The following is a 17377-nucleotide window of genomic DNA, read 5'->3' as shown; positions in this document are numbered from 1 at the left end:
TCGTTTGAAACAAACATTATTCAATTCAGAATATATTTTCCTCACAAATTTTAATATCTTTATCTTTATTTTTTAATAAAATATAAACTTTTTACAAACATTTTTCATCACATGAATACGCCGTACTTATGGTTTTTGACATCTACGTAAACCATATGCAAAAACAAAATACATGTAAAATGTTGTTGTTGCAGAACTGCCACCACCTTATCTAAATTCGCCTTGGTACGCACTGATGTCAAAGACAATAATTGCGGCGAATTCATTTAATGAAAATATTTTGTGAAATTTTTATATTTTATAAAAATACACATAAAAATATTAAAATTTGTGAAGATAATTTACCCTAAATGGAATAATGTTTATTCCAAATGAAAAATTCTACTCCGGCAATATTAATTTGCAAAATTTAAATTTGTGCCTAAAATTATGTAAAATATAATATTTTTGTAAAAAATAAAAATAAACATTTTAAAATGTATGGAAAAATTATATACCGAATGCAAGAATCTTTGTTGTAAATGGAAAATTCCGGCGGAGTATATTTATGATTTATACGTTGTAGTCAGCTGTCGCCGGACGGGTAAATACCTCATATGGGTTTTGTTATAAAAAGCGTTCCGGTGCAGAACTTTGTCAGTTAACAACGTTATCTACACAGTTAATATAAAACAATTTATTAAAATTCAATAGATCTCAAAATTTGACCATAACGTAGAAGACAGCTATCGCCAGTCAGGTATTTTTTTTGTAGGTTTTTATATGAAGTGTTCCGGCACAGAAAGTTTTAAGTTAATCGCCTTATCTTCAAAGTGTAAATATAAAATATAACAAAATATTGTTTAATTTGTTAACATTTACTTGAAAAAATATTATTGTTATGTATATGTATGTATAAAGTTGGTACATGCGAACCAATTATTCATTAATTTTATAGGAAAAATATTTGTTTACAAAAGGCGTGGTATTTTCAGATTTTTTCCATAAATTATTCAAAATACTAACGAAGTTTTTCTCTGTTTTAACGGAAATTTTTAAATATGAAAATGTAAACAGTAACAAACTCTGACATCAGTGCGTTCCAGTCAAGTGAGAAAAAATAATCAGCTGATTAAATAACACCACCTTATGTGAATTCGCCTTGCACCAGAGGAGGAAATCTTTGCGCCTGTCCGTAGGCCGGCAATGCAAGAAATACGTAGTAAGTAAACGAAGCCAAATTTCGGCAAATGCGCTACGAACGAAGTCCCCAATGAACTAAGTCCCCAAATTTTTATATTGATAAAAGCAAGAAAGAGTTTTAGGGACTTAGTTCATTTTTTGGGGCTTTATTTTATTCTATACATTTCACATTAGGGCAGAAGTACTTAAAACATGGCGATAAATAAACTACAAGATTTTGATATGTAAGTCTTTGCTATCAATGAAAAGAGAATTTCTCCTACATTAAATATAATAACCCAGTGTACACTTAATAAGGTAGCCTCGTCGCTATAACAATACAAAAACAACAGGCGATTTGTTATTGTGAAAAATTCCAATCTGTCAAAAAAGCTGTGTGCGGCGAATGAAAAAGCAACAAATAAACACAATAAAAATATGAGGTTTTAGCAAGTTTTTTAATTATTAAATATTAATATATTAAATTAATTAAACGTCGAATGCCTGAAAATCAGAACTACATATGTATATATATTGGGAGGACAAATTTTGCGAATAAAACGTGCTTTTTAGGGAAAAGTAATTGGTCGTGCTAAAAATTGTTCAAACTGATTTGGAACGTATGTCGGAGCAAGAGAGAAGAGAAGGTCAACAAAGAGATTTAATCATGATTGACCTAGAAAACTTTTTTAAAACCATAATTTTCTTCACTTTTTAAATTTTTTTCCATTTTTAAGTTTTTTTTTATGTAAAGAAACTGGAATTTTGACAGATAAGATTGTAACAGCTGATTATCAGCTGTGTGGACGAGGCTACCTTATTAATTGTATCATGATAATAACGAACAATTTTAGAATGTAAATAACAAAAGATTAAAAAATATATTTTTTTGTGTATTAGCAATTATATTTAGTAATAATTGTGACTTTTTTTCTTTACATATATGTTTATTTAGGAGAACATTTTACTACGCCTTATCCTCTTTTAACGCTGAAAATAAAATTGTGTAAAAAGAGGGTGAGGTGTACTTCAAAATAAAAATTCGAAACAGTATATATATAAACTGATTTATTACTTTAATTTTTTCCTAAAAAGTTTAATAAAATGTCCCGTTAGGGAATTTTTACTGCAAAGATTTTTACAATGATTTGTAAAATATACACAAAATTTTACATTTGGAGGAAATGGGTTTAAGCGTTCTAGTTCTTAGATTAATTTCTGGCAACATTTTGATTAATAACACAGGTCAACGATGAAAAAACTTTTTAAATAATTTACACTAATCCCAGTGTTATTTGGTCGTATCACCTAATTTTCCAAATTTTCATCTTTTAGTCCTTTCGAATTTTATATTTGGTATTTTTACACAAATTGTGAATAGTGGTCGCCTCTGCTTCTAGACTTATAATTAAAGTTATAGAAATGCATTCTGGAAGGACAATGCGCGATAGGACCACGTTAACTGCTCTGAATACAGTTTTTACAAAAATTTTTGCACTAAATTTATCTTTTTGGATTTTAACAGTAAATAATTGGAATATATATTCAATTATCGTTCAAATGAGATATAAAATACAAAAATCGGTCAAAAATTGTAAGAGTTATTACAAATTTCTCTGATTATTTAGTGTCACAAATCGCTTAAATGAGAAATATTTAAAAATAATTATGAAATTTTGACAATTATTTTAATAAAACCATGTCATTACGTTAAATATATTTCTATGTACTTAAATGTGAGTTTTGGATATAGTCATAAATGGGAACCCCTTCAGACGACTGTTTCAAAAATCCAGTTTAAAACTTTTAGCAATTTTATTAAGCAAATTTTAAAATCTTAAGAAAATCTCCATGTGACTTACGGACAATAAAGAAGGGAAACATACACGGGCACACTGCAGTATAATTTTACTGCATTACACATTTCAGTAATCAGTAAATCAGTCTTGTTTAAAACATGGTGAGCAGACATAACTCAAATATATTTTGGTTAATTGTAATGTGTTTAGTTTAAAAATTATTTGAATTTGTTGCTCGTCACGCTTCTTCTTCGTGAGACAATTTTCAATACTGTGGCCTTTCATATGGTAAAAACAACAGCGGCTGTTAGTAACATTTTCGTGTTTAATATCTTTGTTTGTTGTTGGTAGCTGTCGGGCTTCTGTTTCAAACATCTCTGCCTCTCTGCTTGCTGAAATAAGCTCGCTAAACGTTTTAAAATTTTCGCGGCGGACACGCCCACTAATGGTTATATTCAGTAGGCCATATATCACATTGAGCTGCACTTCTTCAGTCACAGGAACCTTTAATTGAGAGAACAAGAGCCGCTTCTTGCAGATGAAACTGTCAGTTGGTTCCTTCTTCTGCTGTTTTGTTTCAAAAATATTTGAAAATACGCGCCAGTCCGGTATTGGTGGCGAAAATGTTGAACGAATAAGAGCTTTTGCCTCTTCAAAACTGCATACCGTGTCTTTCACGCCAATCCACCAAGTGGCTGCGTAGTCTTCAAGCAGCAGGGACATTCCACGTACTGCATCCGGGTCGGAAATCTTCTCTATGTCCTTGTAGACACTAATGGCAGCCAAAAATTCTTCCACAGCAGCGGGATCTCTCTGTCCTTTGTAGCGCGCTGTGCATTGGGTAAACGAACCGCATCTGTTACCACCCATATCCGCTAAAATCTGCTGGAACTGCTCAGCTGAAAATGTTGACATGCTGTCTACGTTGTCGTGCTGCCGGCTTCGTTATCTACGAAAACCGTATGGTTGTTACTAACGGCTTCGTTTGTTACGAAAACCGTTTCGACGCCAGCCTCCGCTGATACGTTGCTAGCTTCGTTTTCTACGAAAACTAGTTTGACTTCACTTTTTGCTGCTGCAGATGACTTGCTATCGGCCACCGCGTTGACCTTCTTCTTTTCTTCCTCGGCTTTTAAAGTCTTCGAGGTCACTAAGTTGGGCGCCAATAAGACAATCTTATTCCGAAGATTGTATACGTTCATAAAAACACAATTCGGGTTTAAAAAAATTACAATATTTATTCACTTTTAATATACACTATAGTAGGTTCAATTCTTTAATCAATTGAAAGCACACGTCCGGTACTATAAAGTTTGGACAATGTTCTTTACTTCATGAGAGTCAGAATGCTACTTCACTTCTACACAGCAATGTCGCTGCTTTTATACCATTTTCAAGCATGGTTGTTGTAATGGTATTTAGAATAATAATATCAATACACAGAGTTGTCTTAAAATAGTATACAAACTAAACATAGTGTTGTATGTGGAAATAAACGTTAAATTCAAATATCAATATGTTCTCATACGGAGGTGCATTTCAAACAATGCGTTAAATTTAAATATGATGTGTCCTCATACAGAGGTGCATTTTAAACAAAGCACCTAAAAATATTTTTGGGGAGTTATTTGGGGAGTTATTTGGGGAGTTATCTACAGATATCGAATTTTAAATGGGAACTTATTTCATTTTAAAACTACGGATTTGTTTCAAATGAAATAAATCCCCAAAAATGGGGTGTTATTTCATTTTGATTTAGGGAGTTATTTCATTTCGTTGAGGCTTTTTTTAATTTTAAATTGGGGAGTTATTTCATAATGAAATAAGTCCCCAAATTTGAGGAGTTGTTTCATTTTTTTTTTTGGGAGTTATTTCGTAGGGAATTATTTCATGACGCCATAATGCCCCAAAAGTGAATTAAATTCCCACATTTCGTTGTTGATATTAAATATATATTGCAGTGGTTTCCCGGTTTAACGAAAAATATAATGTCAGGCGCAGCAGGCATGGAAAATTCAGCACTTTAGTACTTTTTTCAGTACTTTTAGATACCCAAAAATACCGTAGTACAACCGCCTCATTTTTAGTACTTTATACTAATTTTCCAAATAATACTGATCGACTAAATTTAAGTTTTTCGTGTCACATGAACGTTTTTTATGTTTTTTGTAAATGGAAACATGTAGTTTTTTGTGTAGTTCTCTATAACACCGGGCAACGGTCATTTTCAAAAATGAAAAAATCTTTGTGTATAGGTAACTGTGGACCATTAGTATTAACTCTGTGCACTCAGTTTTTCATAATCAGCCTGTAAAAGGACCATAAAATTTAAAGGACATAAGATTTCAAAAGATGAAATTCCAAATTTGCATAAAAAATTTGTTATTAATATCAAATGAAGCTGAGAACCTCTGCTTCAAAATAATATTATTTATTTCAATTCATCAGGATTAAAAAAGAAATGGAAGCTTAAAGAAAATTTGTCACAAAAAAGTAGTTAAAAAGTGAGTCAAATATATAATATAGATACATTTCCCAGCTTTAATTTGATACTAATACAAGTAGGAAAGTACAGTCGGACTTGGCCGGCTATATGATACCCTACACCAGTTATGAATATTTAATTTGATTTATTTTTCATAATAAAGCATTTATCTTGAATATTACCTTGATTCCGATTTATTTAAGCAATTTATTGACGAAAAACTTATTTTCTAAAAGAGGCTTTATATGGGGGATAGGAGCAAATGTGGACCGATCCCGATAAAATGGGCTGGATACATTTGTATTTAAATAATATATATATAATATTTGACTGTGCTAAATTTCATTGCAATAACAGTGCTAATAAATGAATTGAGGATATTCAAGTCACTTTCTGAAGGGGGCTTTGTGTGGGGTCTAGGGTCAAATGAAGTCCGATCATTTCGAAATTCGGCAAGGTCATCAAGGCTTGTATAAAACTTAGTTGTGCGAACTTTCATAGAGATACATTTATATCTATATATATAAAAATGAAAGTGTGTTTGTATGTATGTATGTATGTATGTATGTATGTATGTATGTATGTATGTATGTATGTATGTATGTATGTATGTATGTATGTATGTATGTATGTATGTATGTATGTATGTATGTATGTATGTATGTATGTATGTATGTATGTATGTATGTATGTATGTATGTATGTATGTATGTATGTATGTATGTATGTTTGTTTGTGCTTTATAGACTGCTAAACGGCTGGACCGATTTTCCTGAAATTTTCACAGTTTCTTCCTGTATGTCTGGAAGGAACTATAGGCTTGAAATTGAAATTTCATGTGGGCGACGTGCCACGCCCATATTAAGAAAATATTAAATTAGTATATCTGAGATAATATAATAGTTAGAGTCTTCAAATTTTGTCGGAGCAACTTTAGTATCAATATAATTATTTAAGACAAAAAGTAGGCGGATTAGCATTAGGGGGCGTGGCACCTCCCATATAAATTAAATACAAAAATTCGTTTATCTTGGAAACTACTACAATTAGAATATTAAAAATTTGCACGGGTAACTTTAATATCCATGTAAACATTTTGGGAAATAAATTGGCGGACTACCCATGAGGGGAGCAGCACCTCCCATATTAATAAAATAAAAAAATTGGTTTATCTGGGAAACTAATAGAACTAAATTCTTCAAATTTTGCACTAAGAAATTAAATATTCATCTGAACATTTTGGAGAATAAAGAGCGGACTTTCATCATGGGAGGCTTGGAACCCCATATAAATTAAATAGGAAAATTATTATATCTGAGAAACTATTAGAGCTAGAATCTTCAAATTTTAATTTAAGAACTTTGACATTCATGTGAACATTCAGAGAATAACGGGCGGACTTTCAATGGGGGGTTTGGCACCTCACATATGAATTAAATACAAAATTTCGCTTATCTGGGAAACTAATAGAACAAGATTCTTCAAATATTGCAAGAAGAACTTTATTATACATATGAACATTTTGGAGAAAAAAAGGGCGGACTTTCATCTGGGGGCTGTGAGTTCCCATATGAATTAAATAGAAAAATTCGTATATCTGAGAGACTATTAGAATCTACTAGAATCTTCAAATTCTACATGAAGATCTTTGACATTAATGTGAACATTTAGAGAATAACGAGCGGACTTTCAATGGGGTCTTGGCCTATATGAATTAAATACAAAATTTCGTATATCCGGAAAAATATTAGATTTCTTAATTAACGTTCGGAAAATATGTATCTCTGGAAAATATTACAGTTAGAATCTTCAAAATTATTAAGATTTTTTATTTATATTGCTTTTAGGGTAGCAAAGCACACTGGGTATAGCTAGTTATACATAATTATGAGCTCAAAAGCCCTTTTTGGGGGGTTTAGTTGTATGGGGTCTAGGTGAAATAATGGACCGATTTTATGTGTATGCAGAATGTGTGAAATCTTTTTTCAAAATTGTTACATTATAAAAATTATATATGATTTAAAACCCCATACATATTTTTTAGATGCCCTCAAAATGTCCCAAAGAAACCATTATCCATTCCTATCGCATGTAGCTTACAAATTCTTCCGAAAATGTTAAATTTTTAATAAATCTGGTTCACATATTGAGGGCAAAGAATAAACAAGATCACTAGATTTCGTTTAGTTTTAGTGATATTATGTCTCAAATTTTAGCCGTTCAAAGAAGAACTTAAAATTTAAGATGTGGGACCTGTAAGTTGGTTTGACTATGTTAAGAAATATGTACTTGGTCTTATTTAAAATTGGAAGTATACGCGTATTCAGTTGGAGTATAATGGGGAATTTAGAAAATAGTGTTTTTTATTTAACCATTTTATTGTAAAACAGGACATTATCATCTGAACAATTTCATTTAGTTCAATACATATCATTGAAATATAAACGGCCCGTGAGGTTAAACTTTATTCTAATTGATTATTTTTTTTAAAGATGTAATGCAAGAGGCATAGGTTGTGTCCAATATTTATTTTGCTATGCAATAAAAAAAGAAACAAAATCCTTACGGCCAGCAAAAGTTTTACATTTAACGGAAGTCAATTTAGAGTAAATATAGAAAACATCTTTAGGATTTGTCAATTCACTTTCTTGACGTTCCCATAAAACTTAAAATAAATAAGAAATTAATTTGTTTATTTTTAAATAATAAAAATGTTTTTGGAAAAAAATACCTTTATGTCTAAAAAAAATCCTTTTTTGGTTTGAGTTCAGTTCCAGTTCAAAATTTCCATTTTCCATGCCTGGTAAGAAGTATATTTTAAAATTCCGTTTTAATGCGTTCATATATTGTGACCATTTCTATGCATTTTTTCTGCAGTGTGCAAAATATAGAATATTTTTTCGTTAAAATTAGAAACAAACCCAAGTTAAAGATTTCAAGAAAAAAATTTATAAAAGTTAGTTAGATAAAAAGATTTTATACCCATGTGTAAAATTCTGAATATTTTTTGTTGACAAACAATTCCATTTCTTTCTGTATTTTGAAAATAATCACAATGTTCCTTTAGATAAAAATTTTTACGTTAAAATGTATATCTTTTTTTAAAAATCATGTTTATATTTCCGAAAATTATTTTTTAAACTGAGTACAGTGTTTTCCTGGTTTAACGAAAGATATAATGTCAGGCCCATTCGCAAATAACAACTTTTCTATAATTTAATGATAAATATAGGGTAATGGAAGGTAGAAAGTATATTTTTTAAATCTTTTTGAATGCACTGATAAAGTGTTTGACAATTTCCTTGCATTTTTATGCAGTGTGAAAAAGATAGAAATTAGTTTTTTTGTTAAATTTAGAATCAAAGCAAAATTAAAGACTTAAAAAAATTGATTAAAATTAGGTAAAAAACAATATCTTTTGTTTAATGAAGGTAAAGTTGTTTTATTTCGAAAATTACATATTTTCTTATAAAAAACAAATAAGGGATTTTAATTAAGGCATTTTAATCGATGTGAAGTATTTTACGGTAATTTTCATTACAAACAATTCCATTTTTCAATTTATTAGTAAATAATCATAATATTCCCTTAAATAAAGAATTTTATATTAAAATGTTAGGGTCTCATTTTATAAAACGTTACGACAAACTTTCAAAAAAATGTCTATGGAAAAACTTCAAATTTTTAAATACTTCCCAGTATTCTTCATACAATTTTTGTTTGTTAACGAAAGTTTCGTTTTTTAAAATGAGGGGGTAAGTCTATTTAATAAATCTTATTTATGTTTTCGAAAATCATTTTTTAAATATTATTTTCATTTCTTTAATTTAGTGATATCTCCGTATTATTTTCACCTCTTTTTATAGAATTTTTTTTAGAAATTTGTTATATCCAGTACAAAATTTACTCATTCATTTGTAATATATGTAAGGTACTCAATGGAAACAATTTACCCGTCAAATCGCGAATTCGCTAAACTGGGTATTCGTTAAACCGGGAAACCAGTGTATTAGTTAAACCCTTAACCAGTGTATAAGTTTATTATAAGGATGTTAGCGATATCGCATTAAGTTTTCGATAGTAATGTGGTTAATCAATTCCCTTAAAAATGGAAAGATTTAACGAATTTCTGAACGATCTCATTTTTTCGATTAATTTTTACTATCGTCATAAGTTGGCACTTTTATCAAAAAACTAAATTTTTGAAACATATTTTCACCGATTTAGGAATTTCGGTATTTGTATAAGAAAATAAGAACGACGACGTTATTTTGAAAGATTTAGATCTAAATATGTATATACATATGTCCAAAATGTTATTACGATATTTTTTTTGTGACATGAATGAAAAGTTGCTTTAAAATAGAAGGTAATAATTTTTTAAATGTGTATAATTTTTTTACAATAAATAAAATTCTAATAAATACCTCATATTAGTTTCTTTTTTATATCAAACACAATTCAGAAAAATATTGAAAAAAAAAAATAAATCAAAAGTATTAAATTTGAAGATTTAAAATCAAATCTACTAGATTTCGATGTAGTGTTAATGGGCTATAAATAAGTAAAGTAAAAAATTGATTAAAACTTTTTTTATTACGTTTTTTATTTTTAATACACACAAAAATGTAAGTACACTATGCACCATAAGTCTAAAAACGATGTTTCTGTTCGGTATTTCCCGATGTATTTCAGAAAAATAAAAAATTATTTTACATTTTGGTAAATGAATAATGAATAGAATATGATTAATGATTAAAATATTTTTAAAAGAAATATATATTTTTTTTAATTTTTCGAATTTCACAAAAGTCTACAAACGATTTTTTTGTGGTCACCGATTTTAAAGTTATGTTACTTAAGCCCCCTTCACACGAGCACACAAGTAATATGATCTGTCAAAATTTTGTGTAGAAGAGAACGGATGGGATCGTCTAAACGCAATATGTAATGAAACCATCACACATTGAGAGAAAATACGGATGGAAAATTTGACAGTCGTATGGCTCTCTTCATTTTTTGAAATGATTCAAAAAAAAAAGCAAGTCGCATTAAATCAGGGATGTATTTTTATGTAAACACATACAAAAAAAGTGAAACAGCTGTTCCATCTTACTTTGTTATTGTTTTATACCAATAGTGTAAACACAAAAAATATAAATCACACGACTTTTATTCTCTTTTTTTGTTATACGGATGGAATTTCATTTTACTTTTTCATCAGACTTGTCGTACGTAAAGTGTGACCGTGTGAAGGGGCCTTTATTTGAGAGTAAACACTCGTAAACCTCGGATGCCAAAAAATTACAAGTGTACATAGTGATCAAAAATTAACTATCACAGCATTTTGCTTAATTTTTAATTTTCTTAGTACATTTTTAATTTTTAAGTGATTATAACTTTTTTGTTTTAAAAGATTTTAAAGTGAAATAAATTTTGTAAAATTATTTGACTTTAAAATCTTTTAAAACAAAAAAGTTATAATCACTTAAAAATTAAAAATGTACTAAGAAAATTAAAAATTAAGCAAAATGCTGTGATAGTTAATTTTTGATCACTATGTACACTTGTAATTTTTTGGCATCCGAGGTTTACGAGTGTTTACTCTCAAATAAAGGCCCCTTCACACGGTCACACTTTACGTACGACAAGTCTGATGAAAAAGTAAAATGAAATTCCATCCGTATAACAAAAAAGAGAATAAAAGTCGTGTGATTTATATTTTTTGTGTTTACACTATTGGTATAAAACAATAACAAAGTAAGATGGAACAGCTGTTTCACTTTTTTTGTATGTGTTTACATAAAAATACATCCCTGATTTAATGCGACTTGCTTGTTTTTTGAATCATTTCAAAAAATGAAGAGAGCCATACGACTGTCAAATTTTCCATCCGTATTTTCTCTCAATGTGTGATGGTTTCATTACATATTGCGTTTAGACGATCCCATCCGTTCTCTTCTACACAAAATTTTGACAGATCATATTACTTGTGTGCTCGTGTGAAGGGGGCTTAAGTAACATAACTTTAAAATCGGTGACCACAAAAAAATCGTTTGTAGACTTTTGTGAAATTCGAAAAATTAAAAAAAATATATATTTCTTTTAAAAATATTTTAATCATTAATCATATTCTATTCATTATTCATTTACCAAAATGTAAAATAATTTTTTATTTTTCTGAAATACATCGGGAAATACCGAACAGAAACATCGTTTTTAGACTTATGGTGCATAGCGTACTTACATTTTTGTGTGTATTAAAAATAAAAAACGTAATAAAAAAAGTTTTAATCAATTTTTTACTTTACTTATTTATAGCCCATTAACACTACATCGAAATCTAGTAGATTTGATTTTAAATCTTCAAATTTAATACTTTTGATTTATTTTTTTTTTCAATATTTTTCTGAATTGTGTTTGATATAAAAAAGAAACTAATATGAGGTATTTATTAGAATTTTATTTATTGTAAAAAAATTATACACATTTAAAAAATTATTACCTTCTATTTTAAAGCAACTTTTCATTCATGTCACAAAAAAAATATCGTAATAACATTTTGGACATATGTATATACATATTTAGATCTAAATCTTTCAAAATAACGTCGTCGTTCTTATTTTCTTATACAAATACCGAAATTCCTAAATCGGTGAAAATATGTTTCAAAAATTTAGTTTTTTGATAAAAGTGCCAACTTATGACGATAGTAAAAATTAATCGAAAAAATGAGATCGTTCAGAAATTCGTTAAATCTTTCCATTTTTAAGGGAATTGATTAACCACATTACTATCGAAAACTTAATGCGATATCGCTAACATCCTTATAATAAACTTATACACTGGTTAAGGGTTTAACTAATACACTGGTTTCCCGGTTTAACGAATACCCAGTTTAGCGAATTCGCGATTTGACGGGTAAATTGTTTCCATTGAGTACCTTACATATATTACAAATGAATGAGTAAATTTTGTACTGGATATAACAAATTTCTAAAAAAAATTCTATAAAAAGAGGTGAAAATAATACGGAGATATCACTAAATTAAAGAAATGAAAATAATATTTAAAAAATGATTTTCGAAAACATAAATAAGATTTATTAAATAGACTTACCCCCTCATTTTAAAAAACGAAACTTTCGTTAACAAACAAAAATTGTATGAAGAATACTGGGAAGTATTTAAAAATTTGAAGTTTTTCCATAGACATTTTTTTGAAAGTTTGTCGTAACGTTTTATAAAATGAGACCCTAACATTTTAATATAAAATTCTTTATTTAAGGGAATATTATGATTATTTACTAATAAATTGAAAAATGGAATTGTTTGTAATGAAAATTACCGTAAAATACTTCACATCGATTAAAATGCCTTAATTAAAATCCCTTATTTGTTTTTTATAAGAAAATATGTAATTTTCGAAATAAAACAACTTTACCTTCATTAAACAAAAGATATTGTTTTTTACCTAATTTTAATCAATTTTTTTAAGTCTTTAATTTTGCTTTGATTCTAAATTTAACAAAAAAAACTAATTTCTATCTTTTTCACACTGCATAAAAATGCAAGGAAATTGTCAAACACTTTATCAGTGCATTCAAAAAGATTTAAAAAATATACTTTCTACCTTCCATTACCCTATATTTATCATTAAATTATAGAAAAGTTGTTATTTGCGAATGGGTTTTATACCAATAGTGTAAACACAAAAAATATAAATCACACGACTTTTATTCTCTTTTTTGTTATACGGATGGAATTTCATTTTACTTTTTCATCAGACTTGTCGTACGTAATGTGTGACCGTGTGAAGGGGCCTTTATTTGAGAGTAAACACTCGTAAACCTCGGATGCCAAAAAATTACAAGTGTACATAGTGATCAAAAATTAACTATCACAGCATTTTGCTTAATTTTTAATTTTCTTAGTACATTTTTAATTTTTAAGTGATTATAACTTTTTTGTTTTAAAAGATTTTAAAGTGAAATAAATTTTGTAAAATTATTTGACTTTTATATTTATGTATATTGGAACATTAAAATTTTTGTTTAAAAAGGTCCAAATTTCCCAAAAATTGTATAGTTAATATACCGGGAACAAAAAAGTCATACACTGTGCTGTAGTCCGAAGCCTCCCCCTCCACGTGTATACCCTATTATGTATCCGCTCGGTGTCACCGGTGTGCACCAAAGCACCAAAGTCTGTTATTTTGTGAGAAATTTATGAATAAAACTTTTGTAATGTGTGTGTTTGTCTGTATTTTTGTTTATTGTCTAAGGACAGTATCTCCTATAAGTTTGGAAGAAATCATACACCACTTATTGTTTTAAAATTTTTAATGGGAGAGGTGCCACGTCCACATTAAAAATAACCATTAAAAGTAGTATATATAATAAACTTCAATAGCTAAAATCCTCAAATTTTACACGGGAAATTCTGACATCCACATACACATTTGGAAGAAATCATACACCACTTATTGTTTCGAAATTTTTAATGAGCGAGGTGCCACGCCCACATTAAAAATAACCATTAAAGATAATATATATAATAAACTTCAATAGCTAAAATCCTCAAATTTTACACGGGAAATTCTGACATCCACATACACATTTAGAAAAAAATTGGTGAACTAGCAATAGTGGGCGTGGCACCTCCTATATGAATTAAATACTAAAATTTTTATATATGAAAAACTACCTAATTTTGTACGATTAACTTTTGTTTTAATATGTTTAGAACAAAATTGGGCGTACAAGGAATAGTGGGCGTGGCATCTCCCTTTATGAATTTATGACAAAAATCAAATCCTCAAATTTTGCATGATGAACATTGAAATCCATATAAATATTTAGGAATAGATATTAGGTTGAGCAACTCGTTTTTTCGGCCGGTTTTAAAACCGTTTTTTTTTTAAATGTTGATTTCTCAAATATAGAATAACACCGTTTTTTACTTTAAGAAACCTGCTTCGAATACTTTTATTTTTGCGTTGCATTCAACGGATACTTAAATTAAATTTTGATTTAAAATACATACCGAAAAAGTTTTAAAAATGTTGGACCCAGGGACTAAAATACATTTGAAAAATAACAACCGGTTTTTTCAAATGTCAACTATTGGAACTGTTCGAAAACCGGTTTTTGGAAAATGTCGAATTATCGATCACCCTAGTAGATATGTAAATGAACTAGTAAGGTGTAAGGCAGCTCCTCCTTAAAATTAAAAAGAAAATTATGTATGCCTGGAAATTACAACCGCCAAAGTCGACAGTACGAGAAACAATATAGATTCCACACAAATGAAGACTTTATTACTATTTTGTTGTGCACTACATCTCCAATATAGAAAAGTACCTCTATTGAATTAGACGAATGAGCTAAACAACTTCTAAAAAATGGAAATCAGGATTATTTAGAAGAACTATTTATCAAAATTGTTTGATTTATTGTAGTTTTTAAGTACACTGATTTTAGTTTAGTTTTTAATTAAAAAATATATGTTATATTATTTATTTTATAAACTTGCAATAAAGATTGATATAAACTATTAAGAAAATAATAAAAAAGTATAAAATATTTTACTTTTTTATTATATGACTTTTTCATTACAACTCTCGAAATTACCTTTATCGTTAAAATTCCTTTACCGAACCATTACTTTTACGTTTAGAAACGATTTCAAATTTAGAGCGTGTGCCAAATGATAGCAAAGTTCTATGGTGGATTGTAATTTTGCTGTGCCAAACGATATCTTTTTTGATTACATTAAATTTTTACAATTGTCACTAATTTTACAAGAAAATCTGCATTTATTTTAATAAAAGAAACACTTTTATTGATTTTTTATTATTAAAATAAATTTCTACAATCACAAATATTTTATAAACTAAAATTATAAAATATTTTATTTTTTGTATTTTCAAATTTTTCTTTTCATTTGTCAAAAATTTATATAGCCCTATGAGCTAGTAAAATTTTATTCACCTCATATCTATCAAAAATTTTCATTTTCAAGTAAATTGTTACCGATTGGCACACACTCTTAATATTAAATCGTCTATTATAAAAAACCAACGTTGGGCCCTTCTGAATATTAGAACTAAAAAGTTTTAGGGGGGCAATGTTTGTCATTTTCTGACAAGATTAAAGTTAAAAAATTATTTTTCAATATTAGTTGTAAACTAAAAATTAGAAATATAACAAATTACATATGAAACAATAAAATAAAATGTTATAACACTTCACTTTATACTAATATTCAACTAAAAACTGAAATAATGTTAACTTTAACCCCATAACTTTTTTTCTAGTAGATCGATTTTTAATATTTATGGAAACAATTAAAGCCCAAGTCGGTGAGACAAAAAAAAAATGGGTTAAAAAATTCCGATCCAATCAAAATTTATAGATTTTTGATCGCCATTTCGTAAAATGGTTCACTGTGCGATGGATTTAATAATATAATAAATTTCTTTCCGAAAGGGTATTTTTTTAATTATATATTCTATGTATGTATGAACAACATATTTATAGGAATTCGTTGTATGTTGTATAACAGTTTCCTACACGAAAATTTTGTGTGTAAGAAATTTTTTAACTCCATACATAAAATAATACACACACAAAAGCTTTTTTTTTTCTTTTTGTGTGTGTTACATTATTTTTTTAGTGGTGGTTTGTATGTTATTTTAAAAGCTTCTTTTTGGTCGAAACATTAGTATAGCTTTTGCTATAAATTTGCGGTGCTTTTTGATGTGCCTAACGCGGACAATTTTTCTCATGGTGCCTTTTTTTATAGTTTATAGTGGTGCTTTTCTAATTTTATGACAGTGCATTTAGTGTTTTTTGTAATATTTTAAATCTTATTTTGTGCTTTTCAGGAATTAATTAAGTAAAATAATCATTAACATTTTCTCAATAATGTTAAGAAAACTGATAATTTTTGATCACTTTATGTGTACAACTTTTTGTTGGAACCGTTTAATAATCCATACTCAGGGTCTAAATTTTACTTAAAAAACTGTTTTAAATTTTAGAAACCTAATATAACTCTTTGACGTAAATGGGGCACTGTTATTCAAAAGTTTGTTTTTGCATTTATTTATATTAACTCGTTATTTTTGAACAAACTATGTAGGTTCTAATTGAATTTGAATTGGATAGGATAAATATTCTTCAGAAACATTAAAAAAATTAATATGTATTTCTTTGTATTTTTAAACATCAGGGCAGATTCTTTTATGCAGAAATGAACAGTAAATTTTGAAATTTGATTTTGAAAAAAATATTTCATAAGTTTTGTACAATTTTGGTGTGGATGCATTGGTAGGCGGAAAAAAATTGAAAAAAAAATAATAATAATTTGAATAACATAGAACGCAAAACCATTGGAAATCAAAGGAAGCACATAAAAGTGTGTGCCGTTCATTTAGATATTTGGAAGTTTTTTTCTTTTCAGTTTTCTTATATTTGACATAATAAGGAAGAAAATTAACAACTCTCCCTACTATTCTACCTGTTAACGCTATCATGAGGGATTTGAAAACATAAACCAGATTCTGAGAACGTAGCTTAATATGTTTCTCATCTAAATTGAAATTTAATTTTTATACCCTCCACTACCATCAGTGGTGATAGAGGGTATATATATGTAAGTTTGTCATTCCGTGTGTAACACCAAGAAATATTCATCTGAGACTCAATAAAGTATATATGTATATTCTGGATCCTTATGAAATTCTGTGTCGATTTAGCTATGTCCGTCCGTCTGTCTGCCTGTGTAAAACACGCTCACGTTAAAACGAAGCAATGGAAATTAACGAAATTTAGCCAAACTATTCATTATTATCCGGTACAGTTTGGTATTGAAAATGAGCAAAATCGGTTCACATCGGGAAAAGTTATGAATCAAAATTTAAAACAACT

General features: G+C 28.4%; 1 protein-coding gene across 1 annotated transcript; it reads right to left on the bottom strand.

Annotated features, from left to right (window-relative positions):
* Positions 1–2128: 2128 nt before the first annotated feature.
* Positions 2129–3875, bottom strand: LOC119610416 (activity-regulated cytoskeleton associated protein 2-like). Its single transcript, XM_037965604.1, has 2 exons — positions 3404–3875; positions 2129–2151 (listed from the first exon to the last, which is right to left on the bottom strand). Exons 1-2 carry the CDS (start codon positions 3873–3875, stop codon positions 2129–2131), a joined length of 495 nt encoding a protein of 164 aa, XP_037821532.1.
* Between the last annotated feature and the right edge of the window lie 13502 nt (positions 3876–17377).

Source organism: Lucilia sericata, unplaced genomic scaffold, assembly GCF_015586225.1.
Source record: "Lucilia sericata isolate MDLA Ls3-8-SP2 unplaced genomic scaffold, ASM1558622v1 Contig000028F_arrow, whole genome shotgun sequence".
Classification (NCBI taxonomy): Eukaryota; Metazoa; Arthropoda; class Insecta; order Diptera; family Calliphoridae; genus Lucilia; species Lucilia sericata.
This window is presented reverse-complemented; position numbering and strand designations above follow the sequence as displayed.

What these genes read in the sequence shown, in the direction of transcription:
- LOC119610416 (XM_037965604.1), bottom strand. Translation starts at nt 3,875, where the DNA reads ATGTCAACATTTTCAGCTGAGCAGTTCCAGCAGATTTTAGCGGATATG. An exon ending in CCTACTGAATATAACCATTA is followed by an intron (nt 2,152 to 3,403) that starts GTGGGCGTGTCC and finishes TTTTATTTTCAG; the next exon opens with CGTTAAAAGAGGATAAGGCG.